The sequence below is a fragment of the Sorghum bicolor genome, chromosome 2, assembly GCF_000003195.3.
Source record: "Sorghum bicolor cultivar BTx623 chromosome 2, Sorghum_bicolor_NCBIv3, whole genome shotgun sequence".
NCBI lineage: Eukaryota > Viridiplantae > Streptophyta > Magnoliopsida > Poales > Poaceae > Sorghum > Sorghum bicolor.
The window spans coordinates 1,164,709-1,188,015 of record NC_012871.2 but is presented as its reverse complement, the minus strand read 5'-3'; the positions used below and the strand labels follow the sequence as shown (position 1 = coordinate 1,188,015).

General features: G+C 44.8%; 3 protein-coding genes and 1 pseudogene across 3 annotated transcripts; 2 read left to right on the top strand and 2 right to left on the bottom strand.

The window, feature by feature from the left end:
* Window positions 2,594-4,710, bottom strand: LOC8054545. The gene is made up of 2 exons (XM_002459209.2): window positions 3,487-4,710; window positions 2,594-2,823 (listed from the first exon to the last, which is right to left on the bottom strand). Exons 1-2 carry the CDS (start codon window positions 4,643-4,645, stop codon window positions 2,798-2,800), a joined length of 1,185 nt encoding a protein of 394 aa, XP_002459254.2. The 5' UTR covers window positions 4,646-4,710; the 3' UTR covers window positions 2,594-2,797.
* On the top strand, window positions 13,363-14,087 carry LOC8084256. Its single transcript, XM_002461304.2, has one exon. The coding sequence runs from the start codon at window positions 13,459-13,461 to the stop codon at window positions 13,888-13,890; it is 432 nt and encodes a 143-aa protein (XP_002461349.1). The 5' UTR covers window positions 13,363-13,458; the 3' UTR covers window positions 13,891-14,087.
* On the bottom strand, window positions 14,557-15,024 carry LOC8054544 (annotated as a pseudogene).
* On the top strand, window positions 17,988-19,566 carry LOC8084255 (probable aldo-keto reductase 3). Its single transcript, XM_021454498.1, has 3 exons — window positions 17,988-18,658; window positions 18,783-18,885; window positions 19,038-19,566. The coding sequence occupies exons 1-3, from the start codon at window positions 18,042-18,044 to the stop codon at window positions 19,377-19,379; spliced, it is 1,062 nt and encodes a 353-aa protein (XP_021310173.1). The 5' UTR covers window positions 17,988-18,041; the 3' UTR covers window positions 19,380-19,566.

Genomic DNA, 23,307 nt, shown 5'->3' with positions numbered 1-23,307 from the left:
TACAGAAGAGTCTCAAATTCATCTATTCCTTAGGTGCCCATTTGCTGATCAGTGTTGGTCACTTATCAACATTCAGGTGGATCATTCTCTGGACCCATTTGAGAGTTTACAGAGTTTCAGAACTCAGTTGCAGGTTCCATTCTCCATGGAAATTATTATCATTATGTGTTGGACGATTTGGAAAGCAAGGAACGACTTAATCTTTCGTCAGGTGGCCCCGTCCATTCCACTGGCAAAGCAAAACTTTCTAGATGAAGCCCGTTTGTTACTCCTTCGGGCGAAGAACAGCTACTCTCCAAATTTAGATTTATGGATAGCAAATCTTTGTTAGCCCTCCTTGTGTAGTTTTGTTACTTCTCTTTTTTATTTCCTTTTGGGTCTCTTAATTGACCGCTTTATGTTCTGCTTCTTTCTCTCTTTAACCTTGTATAAGACCTTTTTTAATTAATTTTAAGTTTCTCTGTAGGGGTGTAAACCCCTACAGTTCCCTCAAAAAAGTATACGAAAAATCAAGACAAAATATTATCCATAAGACCAAGTGCATAATAATTAACAAGTGCTATAACTTTTATATAAAAATATCTCCATTCAACACCATATATAAGAAACATATGATTTTTCTAAGGCAACACGGGGTAGCACGGCAATGACCCGCCGTGGCAGGTGGCGCGGCAGAGCCGCCACATTAGCGAGTCCATGCTCGGCTGACCGTCGCGCTGGCAGGCCTACCGCGCCGCTATACATGGGGTAACAGTGTTGTTTCGTCGTGCCATCGCAATATGCATGGTTAAAGGGGTTAGTTTTAGAAAAAAAAACCTGGTAGTTTTATAAATAGTGTAAAAAAAGTGTTAAAAAATCAAGAGTGGAGGAAAGGCGTGGGACCTGTGGGGCCTTGGGAGCAGAGAGAGACTTGGTCGTCAGACCCTGGCTGCGCAAATAGAGGGTCTAACGGTCCAGATTGCCTCCAGTCAGAACAGATAGTGAACGAAACGAAAATGCTGTCCCGGCTCAGCTAATTTTTCCAACAACCGAGCATGCTGACGTGTTGTTCCTGAATATTCTGTTAAGTGGTGGTAATGGATTCACTAGTTAAGGTTTCTATAGTCAGCAAATAAGCATCACTTTCCTGTACTTCTAGGTGCAATGACCAAATTTCCAATTTTTTTAAACAATACCAAATGTCCAAATCAAACTAAGAAAATTCCACATTGATGCGGAAATGAAATGCATAGAAATAAGCTCACTGCTTACAATTATGTGGCGACTTCACATTTCACACGCCACAGCCTGCAGAGTTCCATATAGCATAGGCAAGGCATTGGAGCGCTTAAGCCGCACATGTCAATTCTGAAAGCATCTGAAAGAGAGAACCAGGGTAGGTTCACCTTCACTGTCTGAATGGTTTGAACTGCAACAAGGATTTGGTAACAGTCTTTCACTAAACTGAAACCAAGAGGTTGGGAGGAAATTGGCAATTGTTTCATTCATGCCTATACGCAGTATGTCAGTTACCAGGTTCAGGATCCATCTGGAGTAAAAAAACCAATGGCAAGGAACTCAACCATGTCCCATCTCCCATGGAAATGTATGCCTCATCGTCATATCAGTTATTATGTAGATAAGCACTTATATTTCACATATGAAAGATTGAAAGTGTAAGTACAGTCTGATGATGCTGTAACTGTAACCTGTCACACTTCACAGGTTTTATTTATACTTGCCCTGTGCGGCTGTGCTATAACTTGTGCCATCCACCCCCCCCCCCCCCACCCCACACACACACACACAACAATTAACAAAATGTGAGTCCATCAGAACACTTCCTCTTAGCATTCGCAGTCTTTCGCTCTTGAATCTCATAAGTATTGGCATAGCTAACAATAGGGGGGTATCTGAGATCTCCATAACAGGACCTCAAATTTTCCTTAAGTCTTCAAGCTTCCATACACCACTGTGAAGTGTGAACGGCGTAACCTAGCGCGCGCTCTGTTGCTCACTCTCTTCAGTCGCGAGATTAGTTTACTCTTTAGCACAACGTTCTAGCGCCACTGTCGAGCCGGTGCTCTTTGTATGTGTTCTACCCGCCGCGACGACAATGGCATCTTGCCGGAACACGTGATGGGTCGTGTAACTTTATCCCACTTCCCATAATGAAGCATGTGCTGCAGACCAGTGAGAAACAGGAGAGAGAAAGAGGAAGGTGGGAGCAAATAGCACGAATCTCGGTGCAGAATGGACAACAGCAGATAGGGGAGGCGGCCGCATACCATTGCGGTATGGAGTTTCCGGTGTCCGTCCTAGATCACCCTCTTCACATCACCGTAGTGTGGAAGATGCGACATATAACTGAGTACGTAGAACATTGAGGTAAGTGTAACCAAACAGAGAGTGATAAAATAAATACAATGTGGTGCAAGTGCATCAGTTAAAATTTTTATTATCAGCAAATGAGCATCACCCTCCATCACAATTGCACAGCAAGCAGAAACGAAGGCATCAGAAAGAGAAAGCAGGATAAGTTCGCTATTGACAGAGCAGTAGTAGACCACGACCAGATCATTTAAACTGAAACAGAGTTTGATATGCAGTCTGTCATGAGCTGAAAGTAATTAAGACGACACAGTTGATACATGTCTTGCTACTCCTGATTATATCAGTATCTCAATATTGTTCAATTGTCAACTATAAGGCTCATACAATTTATCATTTCCACCAATTTTTCCATTGCCAAGAAACCCCTCCGGTGAGCACCTTATTTGTGCCAAGAGCACTACTTGAAGCACCCGCACTCAGTTCCTCACCTGTCTAAGGCCGCTCGTAATACTGCAGAAATACAAAAAAATTCAAAAAAATGTCAGCAGGCTGAGAAATCAATTCCCCTTATTAAACATTTTATCTAAACCTAGCACAAAAAATGTAACAATAACTTATTATCTGCAGCTCCACGCCTCCACCATCTGAAACCCTCACTTATTCATATTAAAAGATGATAAACTTGAAATTCCATAAAACCACATATCGTTGCTTCCATACTTCTATGCGTGCTTCCATACTTCTATGCTGCTGTTAACTGACAAAGTGCAGGGTAAAAAGCTAGCTCATATATGCAGGATAATGGCCTTTTGAGCACCTTCCTAGCCCAGTCAAAATTAAGATATGTATTCAAGCCATGTGTCTAGAACAGCAACACCAGACCAAGAAATTCAAATTCCTACTGTGCATGTCTAGCCTATTAATTTCAACAATGGTTAATTATAAAAGGAAAGACGACTATATGTGTATCACAGTTTTTTTAATATGGCATTGGGCCAGGATAAATGGAGAATACAGTTTTATGAAGTGATAGTTCTAGAGCACATAGAAATCCAACAAAAATATTCCGGTGCCTCTATAAATCAAGCCTTTATCAGAAAAAATCACAACTGAGCAACTGTGCGAAATTAGAGGCTAACATAATGTTATAAGTAGGACATCATATGATTATACCTGGAGTATAGAAGCTCACGAAGGGGATAACGTCATAGAAACCATAGCTAAAAACCTTGGTGACCTGCCCAGAGTTCAGATTAAAAGTGTAGACCCCATCATCCGTATACACGAAGATGACACCGACCGCATCCGCAACGGCAACCACACAGAATGCAAGGGCATGAGCAGGGAGCAGCGTCCTGAGGTCAATCTGTCTACTCACTACCCAATTTTCAACATCTCCATCAGCACTAACCTCCATTGACCAGAGTATGAGATTAGACTGCATATCCACTTCTGCGAGTCCTAAGCCGCCATCGTCCATCGCCATGGGCACAACGCGGCGAAGATACCAACTGATCGGTATGGGCAGCACAGACATCACCTTCGTGGCCAGATCGTACTTGAGCATTGTCATTCCCATCCGAAAGACCAAGTAGAGTGCATTCCCTGCTAGAGCAGGGAGCACCGCCTCATTGAGCTGATCATGAGGAAGGTTCGCAGAGGTCGCTTCACTCCATGTGGCGGAATCTGACGAGTAGACACTGGCAAACATCTCCTTGTCATCGATGCCAACGAAGACGACATGGAAGTCCCCCGGGAGGCAATCTAGGTGGTCGCAGGTGCCCACGCCGGCGGTGGCGCAAAGCACCGCGGCGGTCCAGTTGTGCACCGGCTGGTCCCGTTGCAGAGGCGGCAGGGGCCACTGATCATCGGTGATAGGGTCCCAGACGATGAGAGCGGCCTCCACTCCCTGGAACACGTCGCCGCACCGAGCGATTCTGTTGAGGAGGACCCGGCCATGGCGGGCATCATGTGCGCGATAGTCATGGCGGTCGGGGTGGACTGGCCGGAACGCACGCGTGGGGATGAAGCGTGCATACCCGCCGGTGTCGATGAGGTTGCCGAGGAACCCCAGCAGCAGCGGCGTCCGGTGGCGCTCGCGGTATCGGCGACGGAAGCCACGGCTAGCAAGGAGGCAGGCCCAACGCTTGCAGACGAGAGCGACATAGAGGAGATGCTCGTCGTGGTCATCAGGAGGGATGCAGAGGAGGATCTCTTCGATGATCTCGTCCGGCAGCTGCGGCGGCGTGCGGTGAGTCCCTAGTAGGTCGGGGAAGCTGAATTCCGCGCTTTCGCTTCCGAGAGAGAGGAAACCAGGGGGCAGTTTCTCCATGGATCGAGGGACCTGATTCCTACCTTGTGGGGTCCACAAGACTAGGACTGAACTTTTTTTAATCACTTGACCTATCAAAAAAGAATTTTAATCAATACAGAAAAAAACATGCCTTGATATTTAAGAAATCTAATGCCAACATTTAAGAAATCTATTAATCTAATGCCAACGTTGAGGAAGATATAGAGCATCTCTTCTTCTCGTGCCCCTTTGTAATGCTGATCTTCCCTCAACTTCAGCTGGGACATGACCCTCCCTCTCTAGGAACGTTTTCTGAAGGAAAAGGAACTCCAAGATCTACCGTTTTTTTATGGAGGCTACCCTCAAATTTAGAGCGTGGGAGCTCTGGAAGCTGCGCGATGACAAGACCTTCCACAGATTGATAAATACAGGAAAATTTGCCTTTGGAGAGACATAAATGCAAAGCAAAGGCCTAAAATTGCTTGGATTGATGTTTCTAAATCAAAAGATGAAGGAGGTTTGGGAGTTATTGATCTTCAAACACAAAATAAGGCACTGCTACTGAAGCATCTGATCAATTTTTTTAAAGACATCCCATGGGTTGCCCTCATATGGGAAAGCTACTATGAATCTAGTAATCTGACACTAAGGGCTAATAAAGGATCATTTTGGTGGAGGGACATCTTAAAGCTTTTAGACAAATTCAAAGGAATGGTAATGGTAAACATCAACAATGCAAAAACCTGTTACTTATGGTCAGACCCATGGAATGGAAAAGTGCCATCAATTTCATATCCAGAGCTTCACTCTTATGCCAAGTCTAATGCTACAATCCTGGCTGAAGCAAAAAAATTCAAATAATATTCTAGAACTTTTGAACCTGCCATTATCTCAGCAAGCTTTCAGTCAATTGGGACAACTTCAGCTAGATATTAATGTCTTACAAGTGAATGACAATAATGATCACTAGACCTGCATTCGGAATTCAGGAAAATTCACAGTTGCTAGAGCCTATAAACATCTAAAAGGTCAGATATCAAAATTCACCCAAGCTTCAAATGGATTTGGAAATGCTCTTCTCAAAACAAGCACAAAGTCTTTGCCTGGTTAATTCTAAAGGACCAACTTAGCACCAGGGAATTACTGAGGAGAAAGAATATGAATCTTCAAGACTACAATTGTGTCCTTTGCAATAACAGGATTGAGGAATCTCTGTTTCACCTTCTTATAAGCTGCCCTTTTGCTGAGGCATGCTAGAATCAAATTGGCATCCATGTCAATCCTCAAGATGATTTATTTCATTGCTTCGGAAACTTCAGAAGACAACTTCAGGTTCCTTTCTACATGGAGGTCATCATCATAATGAGCTAGACTATTTGGCAAATGAGGAACGACCTTATTTTTAACAATAAGCCTCCTCTCTAGGAGGCATCAAGAGCTTTCAAGTCAGAATTTGCACTGCTATGCACAACTTAGAGCGCGTGGAGGCTACCCTCAAATATTGGATATCAAGATCTACCATTTTTTATGGAGGCTACCCTCAAATATTGGAGCGCGTGGGAGCTTTGGAAGCTGCACAATGACAAGATCTTCCAGCATCGAGATCCCACTTATGTTCTTTAGCTAGCTAATTTCAAAATTCAATGTTTTGCCCTGTCTGTTAGACTCAAGGATGTCCTTAGGTCCTCTTGATTTTGGTTAGATGCATTCAGTTAATTCATGTGTGTATGAAATCTGGTAAAGTTTCTCTAAATTATTATAAAACCCAACTGTGGGGATCTCCTCCATAGTATTTTGCATAAAAACATTTAAGAAATTTGTCAAATTTCTTGACTTTGGGGACTATTCAGGCACACATGGTTTTAGGGTTATGATTAGCGTCTGCGCAGCTTAGAGCGGGATGCTTGCTAGCCCTGTGATGGTGGGCAGTTGGTGCAAAGGTGATGCGAGCCATTGCCGGGGTGGCAAAGGCTGACGGATGGGCGGAGACACCAATAAGAGTAACAAATCTCACATAGATATGTCATGGCGGCGGCAAGGAGTAGTGGATCTGTAAACACATGAAGGGGAGGAGTGCAATTCTCTTACCAGATTAGAATAGCATCCGACGGGGAAGGCAAGTCTGCGCCGGTGGAGGAGTCAAGAGGGACAACGGGGCTGTCTCACTGCGTAGTGTTGGCTATGAGCTTGAGCTCTTGCGGCGGTAGGTGGGAATGAGGGAGAGGACTTTAGGGTTGGGTTTCTTATATAGAAATCTAATCTTAATCTATGACGTCTGATTCTAATCGAAGGGACTAAAATCTAACTATCATAAACCTTCTAAATTTGTCATCAGCTAACCAGACATTTGTGTGAAAAAATGTTTAGATGGAGTCGCTTTTTGTATTTGGGCTTGTATTGCCTTCTACTTCTTGCAAGTCATCACTAGAGTATGGTTTACTACTATGTAAAAGTATTGGTGTCTTTATCACCAGCAATAACAATGGGATGTATCACGCACTACCTCAGATCAAGACTTCACTGCCGGTTCAACCCCTCCCCACCCTCTTCATCGTCAGATTTTGATCCGGCACAACCATACCGACAATGATGGGGGGGGAGGGGGGGTTCACATCAGTGTCATTTCTTATAAACCAGTAGTAATCACAATATTCACTGCCGGTTCATAAAGCTTTCATGAACAACAATGGTAGCTCAAAACTACAGTTTATTCTACACAAATAGAAATTGGTAGCCCCCATAAAAAACAATTATTCTACTTCATGTCACATAAAAATGGAGATACTAATTACAAAAATAAATAAATGGAGACTTAACCATAAACAACAATGTAACTCCAAACATTTGGTTGGTAGGTGTCACATGGATTTGCTCATCAATATGGAAATTGGCAGCCCTACAGGAAAAAATCTACTCTACTCCATACAAGAACTAATTAAAGTATCACATACTAAAATCATCAAAACCACCATGTAATTTGCTAGGAACTAAAAAAGGAAATAAAAATTCAACATAACTGTTGAAATGAAATGCATTCAAGCAAAGTATTAAGCGGCCACTGCACAGCTTCCTTTTTACCACACACAACAGGCTCCTAGTTAAAACTTTTTACCACCCTGTAAAACGAGCTCAACTTGTTCATACAGATATCTTACTCAATTCCATACTGGCAAAACATTAAAGCACTTAGCCACACATATGAATTCTGCAGCGTCAGAATGAGAAAGCGGGTAGGTTTACCAGTGACAGATCACTGTTCTGGGGTGCTTTAAACTGAAAGAGTTTGATATGCAGTTTCTCATGAACTGAAACTAAGACAACATTTCATATCAACTGCTATTTTGTCTGTAATTTTCCTGTAAAAAGGCCTCATGCACACAAGCCCAACCCGATCATTCTATCCCCCTCAATGTTTATCACTTCCATTGCTACTACCAACTAAATTTTCCATTGCCACTAAGGAAGGAGCTCCACGCCATTGTGGATCCCACGGATGTGAGGCCGTGGATCCTGCAGCCACTGTGGAGGGAGCCCCACGCCACCGAGGGAGCCATCTGCCCCCGTCAAAGTAGCAGCCGCCGAGGTGAGGCCATGGATCTCGCTCCACCACAGAGGTGAGGCTGTGGAGCCCCATGCCGTCGTGGACCTTGCGGATCCCGCAACCACCATGGATCACACGAACCCCGCTGCCGTGGATCCTATCGCGTGCTCACACTACGCTTGTTGTGGGGGAGAGGGAGATTGAGAGCGAGAGGAGTGGTGCTAGAGTGGGAGAGGTTGAGGTGGGGGAGACGAGAGAGAAGGATGGGTGTCGGTGTGAGAAGGGGCATTGGCGACACATCATAGGGAGAGGGAAAGAATAGAGTGAGGGGGTACAGCTGGATGAGAGGGAGTGGGCACTAGAGTTTCTCTTATATATATACTACAAACAATTATCGGGCCTTCTATGGGCTAGGCCTCAGGAATATTAACTAACGTGGGCCTTATAACTAACTTGCCTCCTGAAACGAGGGTATATTTTAGGAGACGGGCCACTTATAAAGCTAGATTTTGTGAGGCGGTTTTTTAACTGTCTCGGTTAATAAAAAATAACCATCGCGGTTAATCCGAAGCATTAACCGAGGTGGTTAAAATTCTTGCCCGTCTCCGAGGCCCGTTCCAAAATGCCTCACAAAAAGATTTTTCTGTAGTAGTGAGCGCCAAGGAGCCCCCGAGCCTCAATGGCTTGGGGTGTCTTTTAGCGCCCTAGCCTTGGGTGACGTCATAGGCCGGGCGGGAGCCAAGGATCAGATTTAGGCTCCTTGTCGATCGGGAACCCGAGGCTTGGCCGAGCCACCGAGATCTAAGCAGAGGCAGCGACATGCTCTGGCTCGACGTGATTCCTTAGTCTGAGGGTGCATGCGAGTGTGCCCAATGGGTATAGCTCCCGAGCCCCCGAGCGATCCGAGAGGGGTCAGTTGGGGGGTCCACTGGTCTAGAACCCTTGATCCTGAGGCTTAACATAGCCATATATTAAGGGGATCTCATCAGGTGGATACTTTGCCACTGATGTCGCTATAGCCTCCCGCTCTCATGTAGATGCTTTGCTGATGAGCGTGTGATGGCCACCTCAACTTGCGGATACTTTGTCGCTGCTCTATTGCAGATGCTTAGCCGCTGGCGGATGATTAGCCGCCGTGCTACTGGATGATTTGCCCCGATCGAGGTTTGTCATGTGGTCTTTGCCGAGTGTGGCACTCGGCAAAGGCTTTGCCGAGTGTATTTGAGCCTTTGCCGAGTGTGTGGTCATGAGAGAAGGTCACCTTCAACAAGACCGGCACTAGCCTGTCTGACACCTTTTTGATGCTGCTGCCTTTGTGCTCGGAGAGTAATCAAACATGGCTGTGTGTATTTATCTCTTGTTTTGTAACCGAACATGCAAGATTTATCGTGTGTGAGAGTCTACCCTGGAGTATTTGGGAATTTGATTGATTTCGTACACAATTTAGTGAACTCTGTCAGGCTAGCTAGCTCGTATTCCCATCAGTATATAGAACTCTGCCAGGCTGCACGATAGGTGTGAGTCTGTACGCATGGAGTATTTCAAAATTTGATTTCTACACAATTTAGTGAACTCCGTGTTGGACACGACCTGGTTGAATCCATATAATAACCCCTCGCACCTACGGGTCCCTGACCATGCAAATTAACACGGAATCGCTTGCCCTAGCGCACCGATCTGCGGCGAGCACCTATCGTCCAGCATGGCTGCGCCACCACCGTTACCACGCCGGCCGCCGGAACTGATGGACGAGCTCGTGGAAGAGATCCTCGATCCGCCTCCCGGCGGACAAGCCCGCGCGCCTTGTCCGTGCCGCCCTCATCTGTAAGCGCTGGTGCCGCGTCGTCATGGATCCCGGCTTCCGGCGCAGATTTCGCCAGTTCCACCGCACGCCCCCCTTAACTTGCTGGGGTTCATCGTCGGCCGCCATTCATCTGACACTCGCTTCTTGCCCAGCTCCTCCTTTCGCCCGTCCAATGCTGCTGACTGCTGCAGCTGGTGTCCCCTCGACGCGCGGCACGGCCGCATCCTCTTCTGCTCCTACCATGACAACCCAGACTGGACTATCATCTCTAGAAACAATTAATGCTGTGGGGGAGCTCATTGTTTGGAGTCCGGCCACCGGTGAGGTGCGTAGGCTGCCCATGCCACGGTTTCTTTGCTCTCCTGATCATGCGCCGCGCTGCTGTGCATAGTGCCGGACTGCGACCACATGGAGTGCCCCTCTGGTGGCCCCTTTAATGTCGTCCTGGTGAGCAGGACTTTGGACAGTTATCACACTCACGCTTACGTCTACTCGTCGGAGTCCCATGAATGGAGCGAGACAGTCTCTGTTGAGCAATATGGGTATCTTCAACGTTGCACTTGCAATGCCCTCGTTGGGAATGCGCTCTACTTCCTACCGCCGATATGCCACGAGTCCACAATCATTGTGATGTCAGTGGAGGATGATGGTGGCCGGTTGGGATTTGCCATGGTGGATGATTTCTCACTCTGCATATGGTTACGGGAGTCTGCTCCGGCTACCAGTAGTGGTGGATGGCCATGCATGGAGCCTACATAAAATTGTTGACCTCAAGAGTTTCCCCGCTCTTTCTAAGTTCGCACCCGCCTCATCTTACATCATTGCTGCTGCGGATGCTGTCGGTGTTTTCGTCGTATGGGTTCATGGTGCTGGAGTTGTGACTATAAATGTTAAGTCTGGTCGAGTGAGGAGGGTATTCCGTGACAACATTGTTAATATTATTCCGTACATAAGTTTCTGCACTCCAGGTAATTGCCTCATGTGTGTCCCAGGCCATCTTGAATTCTGTACAATTTTACATAATAATCTGGTTTTCCAATATTTCACTTAGAGCATGCATGCTTGGAAGTATGGGCACAATGATATATTGGGGGAAGAATAGTGTGTTTTTCTGTATGATTTTTCAATTCCATAAAATTTAAGGATGATATATCCATATTAATTAAGTAAAAGAGAGATGCTTTTATGAGTTGGTTAATACTATTTGCCAGTTTTGTTTTTCAAATCAATTTGTCAGTGGTTTAACTTGTTCCTCGACTCGACTGTTCAACGACAAATCTTTTTATCTACATCATCTGTGTATTTTTTGCAGCACTAAGAGCAGCCGCCAACAATGAGGGTGCTTCTAATAATGCATAAGAAACGGATGTTACTCCTGTCACTGAACTGGTGTTGGTCGTCTTTCTGCTGGCCTTTAGGGTTTTCTGTGTTCATTTGAAGCATCTTGTTTCTCCTAAAATTGCTATTAGATTTATATGGTTGGCAACATGTTTGGACGACATGCCTGTCTTGTACTCCAGCTTTCAATGAAATTCTAGAAAATGTAACCGTGCAAACACCACATTCATTACTACATTACACACATATATACTTGTATTATTATTACATACTTTAAGTATTTACTTGCATTTCGTTCAAAAAAGTATTTACTTGCAAAAAATACTTGTAAGTATTAATTTTAGTATTGTCCTTGTTGAGAATGGAGGTGTTAATATTTTAATATTTTTCATTCGATGTCGATGTTGTAACATTATACTGTACTTTGATGCTTTGAGTTAATGTTTGAATTTTTTTTATACGACATGGGAAGAGGATGAGGAGTCAGAGGACAGCTAAAATAATTGTCTAGAAGAAATTAGTAAAATTTACTTATGCAAATCATTTAACCGCCAATATTTAAATACAGTCATTACAATAGGAGAAATTTAAATATATTCACTACCAGAGCATAGTTTTTTCCTGATGGCCAAAAACCGTCAGGAAAGACAGGAAAACCGACAGGAGTTACATTCATGATGGCACACTGTCAGGAATCAGCTGACAGAAACAACTCGACAGGAAAGACCTACTTTTCCTGGCGGTCGGCCGAGAGGAAACAATTCCTAACCGCAGTTTCTGATGGCTTACGTCTGACCTGCCAAAACCTGTTCCAGTCAGTGCAGCCGTCAGAAGTTCTCGTCACGAGTATGAAACCGACAGGAATCCATTTTTACCCCTATCATTTCAGGCCATCAGGAGTTACCGCGGCGGCACGGGCATCGGGGAGACTAGGGGGCGAGGGCCCTTCGGGACTGGGACGGCAAAGCTGTGGGGATTCCCTTCGGCAGCAGGGGCTGTGAGGGCGTGGGATCCCCCCGGGGCAGGGGTGGCCGACGGCGTGGACTAGTGAGGGAGCAATCTCAGGATAGGGGCAGCGCGGGCGATGGAGATCCGCTCACGGCGGTGCCTACTAGCGGGGTGGGCTTGAGGGATCACGGGCGCGGGGAAGCTTCCTCGAGGTGGCGGCGGCGCGGATGTTGGGGAGCCCTTTTGGGGCGGCAACGCTGGCGTCGGGGAGGCAGTGGTAGGCGTGGGAGGACCCCAACGGCAGCAGACGGGGAGGATGGAATGGGGCAGGCGTGACTAGGGTTTCACGATTTTATTTGTCTCAAGATGGGACCCACAATACTGTAAGTAGGCGCATTTCTGCCTGGCCGTGTAGAGGAGCAGTGGGTCGTGGGCGCATCCTGAAGTTTTTCGCGCGCGACTCGTGCGTGACCAGAAATCCTATCGGTTTGGATTGACTGTCAGGAGTCATTGGTGCATTCCTGACGGTCTTTACATTTCCTATGAGTTTTCAAGAGCCGAGTGGAATGCGCAGACCTACTCCTGTGGGTTTTCAACAACCAACAGGACTAAATCAAATTTCTGGTGGTTAAAATGAAACTGATAGAAAAAATGAAAACCATCAAGGAAAAACCGGTAGTGCTTATAGTGAACCGGCACACTAATTGGGAATTTAGAGTAGTGATGATGTGGACCCTGTTTTAAGTTAAACCGACACAAGGATAAATTTAAATAAAAATTATAATGCTTGAAAAAAAAATAATAACAACTAATTGAGAGAAATGAAATGGTGTCAAAACATGAGGTACCAACTTAGCTACTCGTCTAGAGTTTAAACTAATTTACATGTAGCTAAATACGTAGAGAAACGGTCAAGTTCGTAGTTCAGCACGCCAAACCTGAAAGCACACCATGGGTCCTCGTCAAGTTCAACGCCCTTTGCCAACCTGCTTCAAAAAAACCATCCTTTTGCCAACCAAGTCAAACAAGACTGCATGTACGTTGTCTGGCAATGCTTCTCAGTCTGTTCAAGCTGCCTGCCTATATGGCTATATATGTGCTGTTGCTCCATCTCCCATCACACAAACACTTCATCACTCTCAAGAGCAACCAGCTACAGTATACAGCTACAGTCTCTTGATTTCTTGCCGCTACGTATACTCACAGCTCCATTTGTAAACCATGGCGTCCCAGGCCATCGAGAGCCATCGCGCCGGTGCAGATGTTGTCACCGGGGATGCCGCATGCAGGAAGAAATCCGTGGAGCTGCTGGAGGAGCTCGGCCTCCCTAAGGGCCTGCTTCCAATGGAGGACATCCAGGAGTTCGGGTACAACCGAAAGACAGGATTCATGTGGCTGGTGCAGAGGAAGAAAAAGGTGGAGCACACATTCAAGAAGATCAAGCAGACTGTGTCATATGCCGCTGAAGTCACGGCGTTCGTCGAGAAGGGCAAGCTGAGGAACATCACCGGCGTCAAGACCAAGGAACTGATGCTCTGGCTCAGTGTTGTTGAGGTGTATGTTCCTGAGGCCTGTCTGGAGAAGGTCACCTTCAAGACTGGCACTGGCCTCTCGGACACATTCGACGGCGCTGCCTTTGCTCTCGGAGAGTAATAATCAAACAATGCAATAACCAAATTGATTTGGTTAATTAGCTTGAATGAAACATATAGATATGCTGGTTGATCCCTGTAATCTCAGTTCAAGTTCAAGTAAGTTTGTATTTTCGATTATATTTATATTTTGTTTTGTATAACACGAACATGTATGATGATGCATCGTGTTAGTCGGAAACGTGGAGTATTTTGAAATTCGATTCGATATATATAATTCAGTGCACTCCTATGTTGGTTCACTGAATTCCTATAGTGCCATCGTCGTATATAGAATTTCTGTGCCATATCCATAATAAAGTTCACCAATTCAAAATCGCGTTCAGTGAATCCTTAGATCGCGTTCAGACTAGATTCGTATTCCCATCAGATCAGATCGTCCCTTTCCATAATAATCCCTCGCCCTAGCAGCGATCGGCGGCCAGCGCCGAGCAGCATGGCAGCGCCACGCCGCCACTGCCACCGGGACGACCTTGCCGGCCGCCGGCACTGATGGACGAGCTCGTGGAAGAGATCCTCCTCCGCCTCCCGCAGAGGATCAACTTCAGTTCCATCGCCACAGTTTACTCAACTTTGTATCAAAAATTCAAAATCAAATTGTAAAACACTTCAAAGTAGAAACTCCGTTGATACGCCATACATGTTTGTTTGCAAAACCAAGACGATGTCACGATGATACATATGCTGAGATTACACGCTCGGCATATTTCAAGTTAATCTGGTGATTGATTGTATGTCCCAGTGCAAAAGCAGTGGCATCAAAGCTATCAGAGAGGCCGGTGCCGGTCTTGAAGGTGACCTTCTCCGGTGAGGCCTCAGGGACGTAGACCTCGATAACGGTAAGCCACAACATGAGTTCTTTGGTCTTCACACAAGTGATCTTCCTCACCTTTCCCTTCTCAGCAAAGGCTGTCACCTCAGTGGCATACGACACCGTCTGCTTGATCCACTAGCCACATGAATGAAACCCGTGTCACGGTTGTACCCGAATTCCTGGATGTCCTCCATAGGCAGCAGGCTGCAGGCCCTTGGGGAGGCCCAGCTCCTCTAGCAGTTCCACAGACTTCTTCCTGCAGATGGCGTTAACGGTGACGACCTCTGCGCCGGAGCGGTGGCTCTCAATCTGTGATGCCATTGGAGCTTTGCTAGAGAAGTGATTGTAATCTGGTAATGTGTTCGTGCAGATGACTAGAGGTTCTTGTTTTTATAAAACTTTAGGAATTGGAGGCAAAGATAGAAGTCTGAAGGTTTTCTGGAGTTAGCCACATGACCTGTGAGGCTGTGACTGTGTTAGTAGCATGGATACTCTGAGTAAGATAATCGCTGATGACGAAGTCAAAGATATGCAGCAGAACTAGTTCTGATGTGCAAAGGACATAAAAAGTCAGCACAGAGCACACCACGACCCAGTCAATATAGCTAGTTGGGAAGCCAGAGATTACCAACTGATGCTTTGGATCTCTGAAATCAAATGAAAAAAAAAACATTCAGACTTCTCTACGATGTATTGTATTTGTATCAAAGGGAGTTGTAACTTGTTGGCATGCGAAATATTGATGACATCTTGCATTACAAAATTATCTTTTGGAGGTGATGTAAGTTTCTGGGTTCTCGCATGAGCATCAATACCAGAAACTAGTCAGGCTTATAGCTCCTTACAAGAACATGCTCTGAATTATGGGCATCGATGAAACTCAACCGGACAGCCGTACCTCGGCCACTGGATCAGTGGATGCAGCTTTAGAGACAGCGAAACACCATACTGTGCGCACAACAGTCAGTTCGTGCGTAATTAAGTTTGGATAGCTGGTTTCCAATATACCATGCGTTGCAACGACCGAAAAAAAATGCTTATTTTATCTTATCTTATACTCTTATAAATCAAAACTCCACTACATATTTCTTTCATCATGCAAGCTGTCTAACTTGGCAATCCTACCATCACACACAATTAAAAATTCACTAGCCCATTATAATGTTCACGTTAGTAAGTCATTTATCTCTCTCGACATGAAAGCTATATAACTGGCAATGCAATATCATACATAATTAAAATCTACTAGCTCATATAATTTTAATATCCAAGCTAGTCAGCAAGACACATAAGTATTTTGTTTGTCCATATCATCATGCCTCGTATTCCACTAATCTGCAATTCCCCGCAACAACATGCGAAGTATTCTTCTAGTTTTATCTATTTATTAGCTTTTTCAGGCACATGGTTCCAACCAAACATATGCATGTTTCATCAAATTTCCATATAGATATAGATACAAATACAGATATAGATATACAAATACAGATACAATATAGATAGACACTACCGGATTCGGCTGCTTTGCCGAGTGCCAAAAACATTTGAACCCAGAACCTCCCTCTCGCGCGTCTCTCTCTAACCACTGCACCATACTATCACTTGTCTCTATATTTATAACAAATCAAGTGTAAATTTATTGTTTGAGTCCATAATTGAATTTAAATTTTTATCAACTACAAAGTTTCAAACTTTTCGAGATCTATAATTTTTATTTAGGAAGTTTCTCCATCCGAGGTATTTATAGAATTTAAATTTTAAATTTAAGAAATTCAAACGTAGTTTTGCATGGCAAGATGTTTTCAAATAAAAAAAGTTGTAAACTATAAATTTTTAATTTTTTTAGATCTATAATTTTTATGTAGGTTCTTTTCCATCTGAGGTCATTTAAAAATTTGAATTTTTAAATTTTTAAATTCAAACATAGTTTTGCATGATAAGATGAACCCAAATAAAAAAATTGTCAACTATAATATTTCATAACTTTTTAATATCTACAATTTTTATTTAGGTTGTTTTTCCATCCAAGGTCATTTCAAAAATTCAAATTTAAAAATTTAAACGTAGTCTTGACAAGATGAACTCAAATAAAATAATTGTCAACTATAAAATTCTATAACTTCTAAAGATCTACAAAGTTTTATAAATCTTATATATCTCTCTTGTAGTTTCATAAAACTTACGAGAGAGAAGTAGATTTTGTGAACAATGTTAGTATCGCTTTGTCGAATGAAGAAATGACCAAAATAAACATTGTAGATCTTCAAAAGCTATACAAGTTTGTAGTAGAATTTTTTTATTTGAATTAATTTACTGCTTCAAAATATGCTTTAAAGCCGCTCTTTGCTGAGTGAAAAAAAGACTCGGCAAAGCAGCTATTCGCCGAGTGCAAAAAAAAAAACTAGCCAAACAAGCTCTTTGCCAAGTGTAAAACAAAACTCAGCAAACAAGCTCTTTGCCAAATGCAAAAAAAAAAATACTCGGCAAACACGCTCTTTGTCAAGTGCCATTTGTTTTTTTCTACTCGACAAAGTGCTTGTTTAACGAGTGCCCGAAATATTGCACTCGGTAAACAATTTAGCACTCGGCAAAAACAATATTTTCGGTAGTGAGAGATATAGAAATGGGGATTACTAGCGCCCCACGAAGGTATATACCACTACCGTCAAAATTTGCTATTTTTGCTGCCGGATTTTAAATTTTGGATTATAGAAATAATTTCTGGAGACGGTGGGCCACATTACATAGTACCCCTGAAAATACTCTGACCTTTGTAAATCAAATCGGACCATTTGTAAAAGTCGTACTAGAAAATTCTCTCATGTGTACCAATTAAATTTGACCATTTGTAGAAGTCATTAGTTCGTGTGTAGTCTTTTTTAGGCTTTGTTTAGTTCGCAGAAATTTTTGGCTTTGGTGTAACACTTTCATTTGTATTTGAAAATTATTGTTTAATTAGGTTTAAAAGATTTGTCTCACAAATTACAGATAAATTGTGCAATTAGTTTTTATTTCGTTTATATTTAATGTTTCGTGCATACATTCAAAGATTTTATATGATAGGGAATCTTGAATTTTTTTTAAAAACTAAACCAGGCCTTAATCCTGGAGAACTTTTGCAGTTATACTGACTGCCATGACCTAATTAACCAATGAGGCCAGCTGCCTTTTGGACCAACGGTTTCTGACACGTACTGACACACTCCGTGACGGCAGCTGCAGGGTTCTACTGCAAGTTACAAATAGCCGTGCACGCGACAACAACCGCACTACCAACAGCGATCGTTAGCAAGCATCTCAGGCTCTCAGCATAGTCCATCCAGTCCAGCAAATTAGCAATGGCCGCAGCAGCTGATCCGGCGTCTATTCTGCCACCGCGGCCGCGCACGATGAAGCTGGGCTCGCAGGGGCTGGAGGTCTCGGCGCAGGGCCTGGGCTGCATGGGCATGTCGGCGGCGTACGGCGAGCGCAAGCCCGAGGCCGACATGGTGGCGCTGCTCCGCCACGCCGTCGCGTCCGGGGTCACCTTCCTCGACACCTCCGACGCCTACGGCCCTCACACCAACGAGGTCCTCATCGGCAAGGCACTCCATGGCACGCCGGAGAAGAAGAAGGTGCAGGTGGCCACCAAGTTCGGCATCACGCCTGACATCAGGGGAGTCAGAGGCGACCCGGCATATCTTCGGGCGGCGTGCGAGGGTAGCCTCCGGCGGCTCGGCGTCGACTGCATCGACCTCTACTACCAGCACCGCATCGACACGACGGTGCCCGTCGAGGTCACCGTTGGTGAGCTGAAGAAGCTGGTTGAGGAAGGCAAGATCAAGTACATCGGGCTGTCCGAAGCGTCGGCGTCCACGATCAGAAGAGCCCACGCAGTCCATCCGATCACCGCCGTCCAACTAGAGTGGTCTCTCTGGACAAGAGATGCTGAACAAGATATAATCCCAACTTGCAGGTGCATATATACACACACACACACACTGTTTTCTACGTCGAAATGGACATACTACTAACACTGTTTGTTCGGGACGGATAAGGAGGAACTAATATGGAGCTCTTTTTCTGGCAATTTTCTGCAGAGAACTTGGAATTGGGATTGTAGCATACAGTCCGCTGGGCAGAGGATTCTTCTCCAGCGGAGCTAAACTTGTCACTGACCTGCCAAATGACGATTTCCGCAAGGTGACCTATCCATGATTGACCAATCTATCTATCTATCGATCTGTCTATCTATTTGTTTGTCTGTCTGTCTATATGTGTGTGTATTATAGCTTCATTGTGTACGTTACTCTTAATTATAGTCACTATTGTTTAATGCCGTTCTCTTCTTTCAGAATATGCCAAGGTTTCAGCCTGAGAACATGGAGAAGAACGCGCTGATATTTGAGCGCGTGAGCCAGGTGGCTGCAAGAAAAGGATGCACACCATCGCAGCTCGCGCTGGCTTGGGTTCACCACCAGGGGAGCGACGTCTGCCCCATACCAGGAACCACAAAGATCGCCAACCTGAACCAGAACCTGGGAGCACTGTCAGTGAGTCTCACGTTGGAGGAGATGGCCGAGCTCGAGTCCTATGCCGCCATGGATGATGTCCAAGGTGAACGCTACGATGGCACCTTCTTTAACACCTGGAGAGATTCAGAGACGCCTCCACTGTCGTCTTGGAAAGGCAACTAGATATGTAAACGTACGTACTATTATCTCTAGTGTGCATTGTTGGGGGAGTTGATGTTATCTGCATTTCTTTTTTTCAGACTAGCTAGCAAGTAGAGGTTATCAATGTCATATATCCAAATAAATGTTGTAATAATTGTATCCAGCGCGCGCTTGCTCCCTTGCTAGATAAATCTACTGATATTGTTTTGACCATGGCCATTTTAACCATTTCAGAGACATGGGAGCTAGTGTAGTAGTATTGTGATAGATCATGATTAATTACCACAGTGACTTCATATAACAGGGGTTTAGTATTCCACCTTCTTCTTTACCCACACCAGCCACATGAACCCCGTGTCACAGTCACTACTTGCCTAGTGCCCCAGGCACTCGCTCGGCAAAGGCCTAATTGCAATGGCAAAGGATTTGCTAAGTGCCGCACTCGGCAAAGACCACTTAGCAAAAACATTATCGGCAAAGGCCTCTTTGCCGAGTGCTTTTTGTCGGGCACTCGGCAAAGACTTTTGCGAGTGCTGCCGCGGCACTTGGCAAAGAAAAAACACCGTTATGACGGTCCTGCCGTTAGCCGTGACTTTACCGAGTGCCTCTCATAGGGCACTTGACAAAGATTTTTTTTTTAAAAAAAAAAACTTTGCCGAGTGCCTCTCACAGGGACTCGACAAAGATTTTTTTGAAAACTCTTTGAAAAAAGCTTCAGTCTTCTGCACCCATTCATTGTTGAAATCAATCTGACTTAGTATCCCGTGTACATCCACCAATGGTCATCCATCCTCTAACATATATATCGTCGAGTAATGTAACCATCAATTGCATCTACAAGGTATTCCTACTATCTAATAGATGAGGATAGGTCCTAATCCCACCCGCTGATGTGTAGGAGAGGTTAGTTTTCATGATCTGCTCTGAGCCAAGATAGAATTTTGGTAGCACCTCCTTACTGTTCTCTAGATACACGTCCTGCCAGGGAGAGTGTGTATCCGGAGAACAACACAGAGGTGATGTCGAAACTCTATCTCGGATCAGAGTAGACCACGCAAACTAACTCACCTACGCATCAGCGGCCTGTCCAGATAACGTGGACAATCCGAAACACATACCATTATACGTATGCAAAGATTTGCGTACTTTTAATCGTATCTCTTTCGAATGAGAGACGTCTAACTGGTTTACACAAGAGTTATAACTAGGGTGACGATGGAGTCATGTTAGCATGGCCGGGTGAGTCGGTGCAGTGGCGAGGCGACGCGGTGCAGGCAGATCCGTAACGGCGAAGAAGACAAGAAGACAATAGGGGTCGCCTCCAACGAGTCTTCTCCTGTAAAAAAGGAACATCATAGTAAGAACTTAAAATTTTGGCAGCACCTTCCCTACACGGTAAGGTTACCAAACCTTCAAGAAACAACACCACGATGGTCGATAATCATATATGTATGAACGGCACAATAGCTGGCAACCATAGATATAGTATTACCACAACAACTACTACTACTACAACTACTATCATGTCGGTTAGCCATACCTCATGAACCTCGTCCGACGACGAGGAAAACAAAGCGAGCAGGGGCGGCGTGGCCACGTAGGGTGGCCGGCCTAGTGCGGTGGGCGCGGGGCCACGACGACCGGTGTGGGGCTGCGTGGGGAGGGGCTGGCCGGGCACGAGACCGGCCACAGGGCGGGCTGTGCGAGATGGGGTTGCGAAGGGAGGGGCGGCATGGGCGCGAGCATGGCTGGGGCCGGGGCTCCATGGTGGGGCTTCAAGCACGGGCGTGGCTGCCGAGGCATGGGCCTAGTGAGGGCATGGGCGTGGCTGGCCGGGGCGGTGACGCAGCTGCCGGGGTGGGGGCTTGGCCGGTTGGGGCGGTGGCACGGCCACCGGCGCGCGGCTTGGCCGGCCGGGGCAATGGCACGACCGCTGGCGCACGGGCGGACCTGGGCTGCTGGCTGTGCATGCAGGGCAGGGCTGTGCGTGCTCTGACTGGCGGCGTTTTGCTGCTGGCGGGCCTTAAGTGCCTCCGAGTGTGGGCACTCGGCAGAAAATTTTGTTAGTGCCAGATCTTTATAAAAGAATTCTTTGCCGAGTGCTAGATCGGAGCCACTAGGCAAAACCTTTTTTTTAAAAAATATCTTAAAGAAAAATAACAAAATTCTTTGCCAAGTGCCGTAAGTTGGGCACCCAGGCTTTGCCGAGTGCCGAAAGCTGGCACTCGACAAAGTTTTTTTGCCACCAATTTTTTTTCTGCTGGCTTTACATAGCATTTTGCAGTGCATGTTCAAATTCGACATGTTTCTCGATCTTTTTGCTATATTCATTTAATTTATTTTATTTAATTGTATTTTTCAGAAAATGTAAGTGTAATGAAATTTAACAATTTAAAAAATGATATTCGCATTACTTAGAGTACTTTGAAGCCCTATCCAGGAACACCGGCCCAAGAAATTTTGAACATCTTGGGAAAAAACATGACCCCAAACTTGCGGGCCATTAGCTATTTAATTATATAAAATTCAAATGAAGTCCGAAAATCATAAAACTTATGGAGACATCACGAGATCACATGTGTAGGATGTGGTAAAAAAACTAGGAATGATTCACACACGTATGATGCTTAGAAACCTACACATCAAATATGTGATCACATGCGAGATGTGTGGGAGATGTTGTGGTTTCTAAGCATCGTATGTGACAACGTGTACCGAACCTTCTCAAACTTTTATCATAGCCTCCACATACAATATAACAATGTTTCTTAAATTTTCATCATTTTCATAATTTGTTTGAATTTTATAGAATCAAAAATACTTTGTCCGCAAGTTTCTCCTCATGTTTCCTAAACACGACACTAACTAACTATAATATTATTTTTAAATCTCTAGATTTCATTATTCGATCCAGGTGTATTTCAAATTTGTATTTTTCAAAATAATTCAATGAAATGAAAATAATTCAAGAAATTTAGAAAAAAGTTACAAAAGTGCACCAAATTTGAATATGTAGTTGCAGGTATTGTAGTAGGGCTACAGAAAAATTTGGCCCAAAAAATAAAAAAAAAAGTAAAATCTTTGCTGTGGCACTCGGCAAAGAGTTACTCAGTGCCAGGAGAGGGCACTCGGCAACTTTTAAAAAAAAAATAAAAATCTTTACCGAGTGCTAAGGACAGGGCACTCGACAAAGAAATGATTAAAAAAAATAAAGTCTTTGCCAAGTGCCAGAAACAGGGCACTCGGCAAAGAAATTATTAAAAAAATAAAAGTCTTTGCCGAGTGCCAGAAATGAGACACTCGGCAAAGCATTTATTAAAAAATAAAATTTTTGTCGAGTGCCGAGGATAGGACACTCGGTAAAGAAATTATTCAAAAAAAAATTCTCTGCCGAGTGCTAGACGACGGACACTCAAAAAAACTGACGGCCGTCACCTATGGTCATGTTTGACGAGGGTTGGGCTTTGCCGAGTGCCTAACACTCAGCACAGATTACCTTTTTTGACCGAAGTTAGTAAGGAAAACCTTAACCTATTTTGTTTTATTTTTTGATAATGGAGATCTGTTTAAATTCGCTCCTACGGGGAGTCGAACCTAGGTCTGCTGGTGCTACTCAGATGCTCTAACCACTAGGCTAGAGGCCCTAATCGCGGCACAGATTACCTTTACCGAGTGCTGATCTTTACCGAGCGCCTGACACTCAGCAAAACATCCTTTGCCGAGTGCGGCACTTGGCAAAGAGAAACTTTGCCGAGTTTCTGACATTTGACACTCGGCAATGCCTCTGTGGACAAAAGACCTAGTTTTTCTAGTAGTGAGTTGTATCTAAACTCCTGGATTACCTCCACAGGAAGCAGGCCCTGGTGGCCGAGCTCCTCCAGCAGCTCAACGGACATCTTCCGGTATACGGCGTCTCCGTGATGACCACTGCGCCAGCACGGTAGCTTTC

Excerpts from the sequence above, each read along its gene's own strand:
- LOC8084256 (XM_002461304.2), top strand. The coding sequence starts at position 13,459 with ATGGCGTCCCAGGCCATCGAGAGCCATCGCGCCGGTGCAGATGTTGTC.
- LOC8054545 (XM_002459209.2), bottom strand. The coding sequence starts at position 4,645 with ATGGAGAAACTGCCCCCTGGTTTCCTCTCTCTCGGAAGCGAAAGCGCG. Across the intron at positions 2,824-3,486 it reads CGTGAGCTTCTATACTCCAG|TATTACGAGCGGCCTTAGAC; the intron begins GTATAATCATAT and ends GTATTTCTGCAG.
- LOC8084255 (XM_021454498.1), top strand. The coding sequence starts at position 18,042 with ATGGCCGCAGCAGCTGATCCGGCGTCTATTCTGCCACCGCGGCCGCGC. Across the intron at positions 18,659-18,782 it reads GATATAATCCCAACTTGCAG|AGAACTTGGAATTGGGATTG; the intron begins GTGCATATATAC and ends AATTTTCTGCAG. Across the intron at positions 18,886-19,037 it reads CAAATGACGATTTCCGCAAG|AATATGCCAAGGTTTCAGCC; the intron begins GTGACCTATCCA and ends CTCTTCTTTCAG.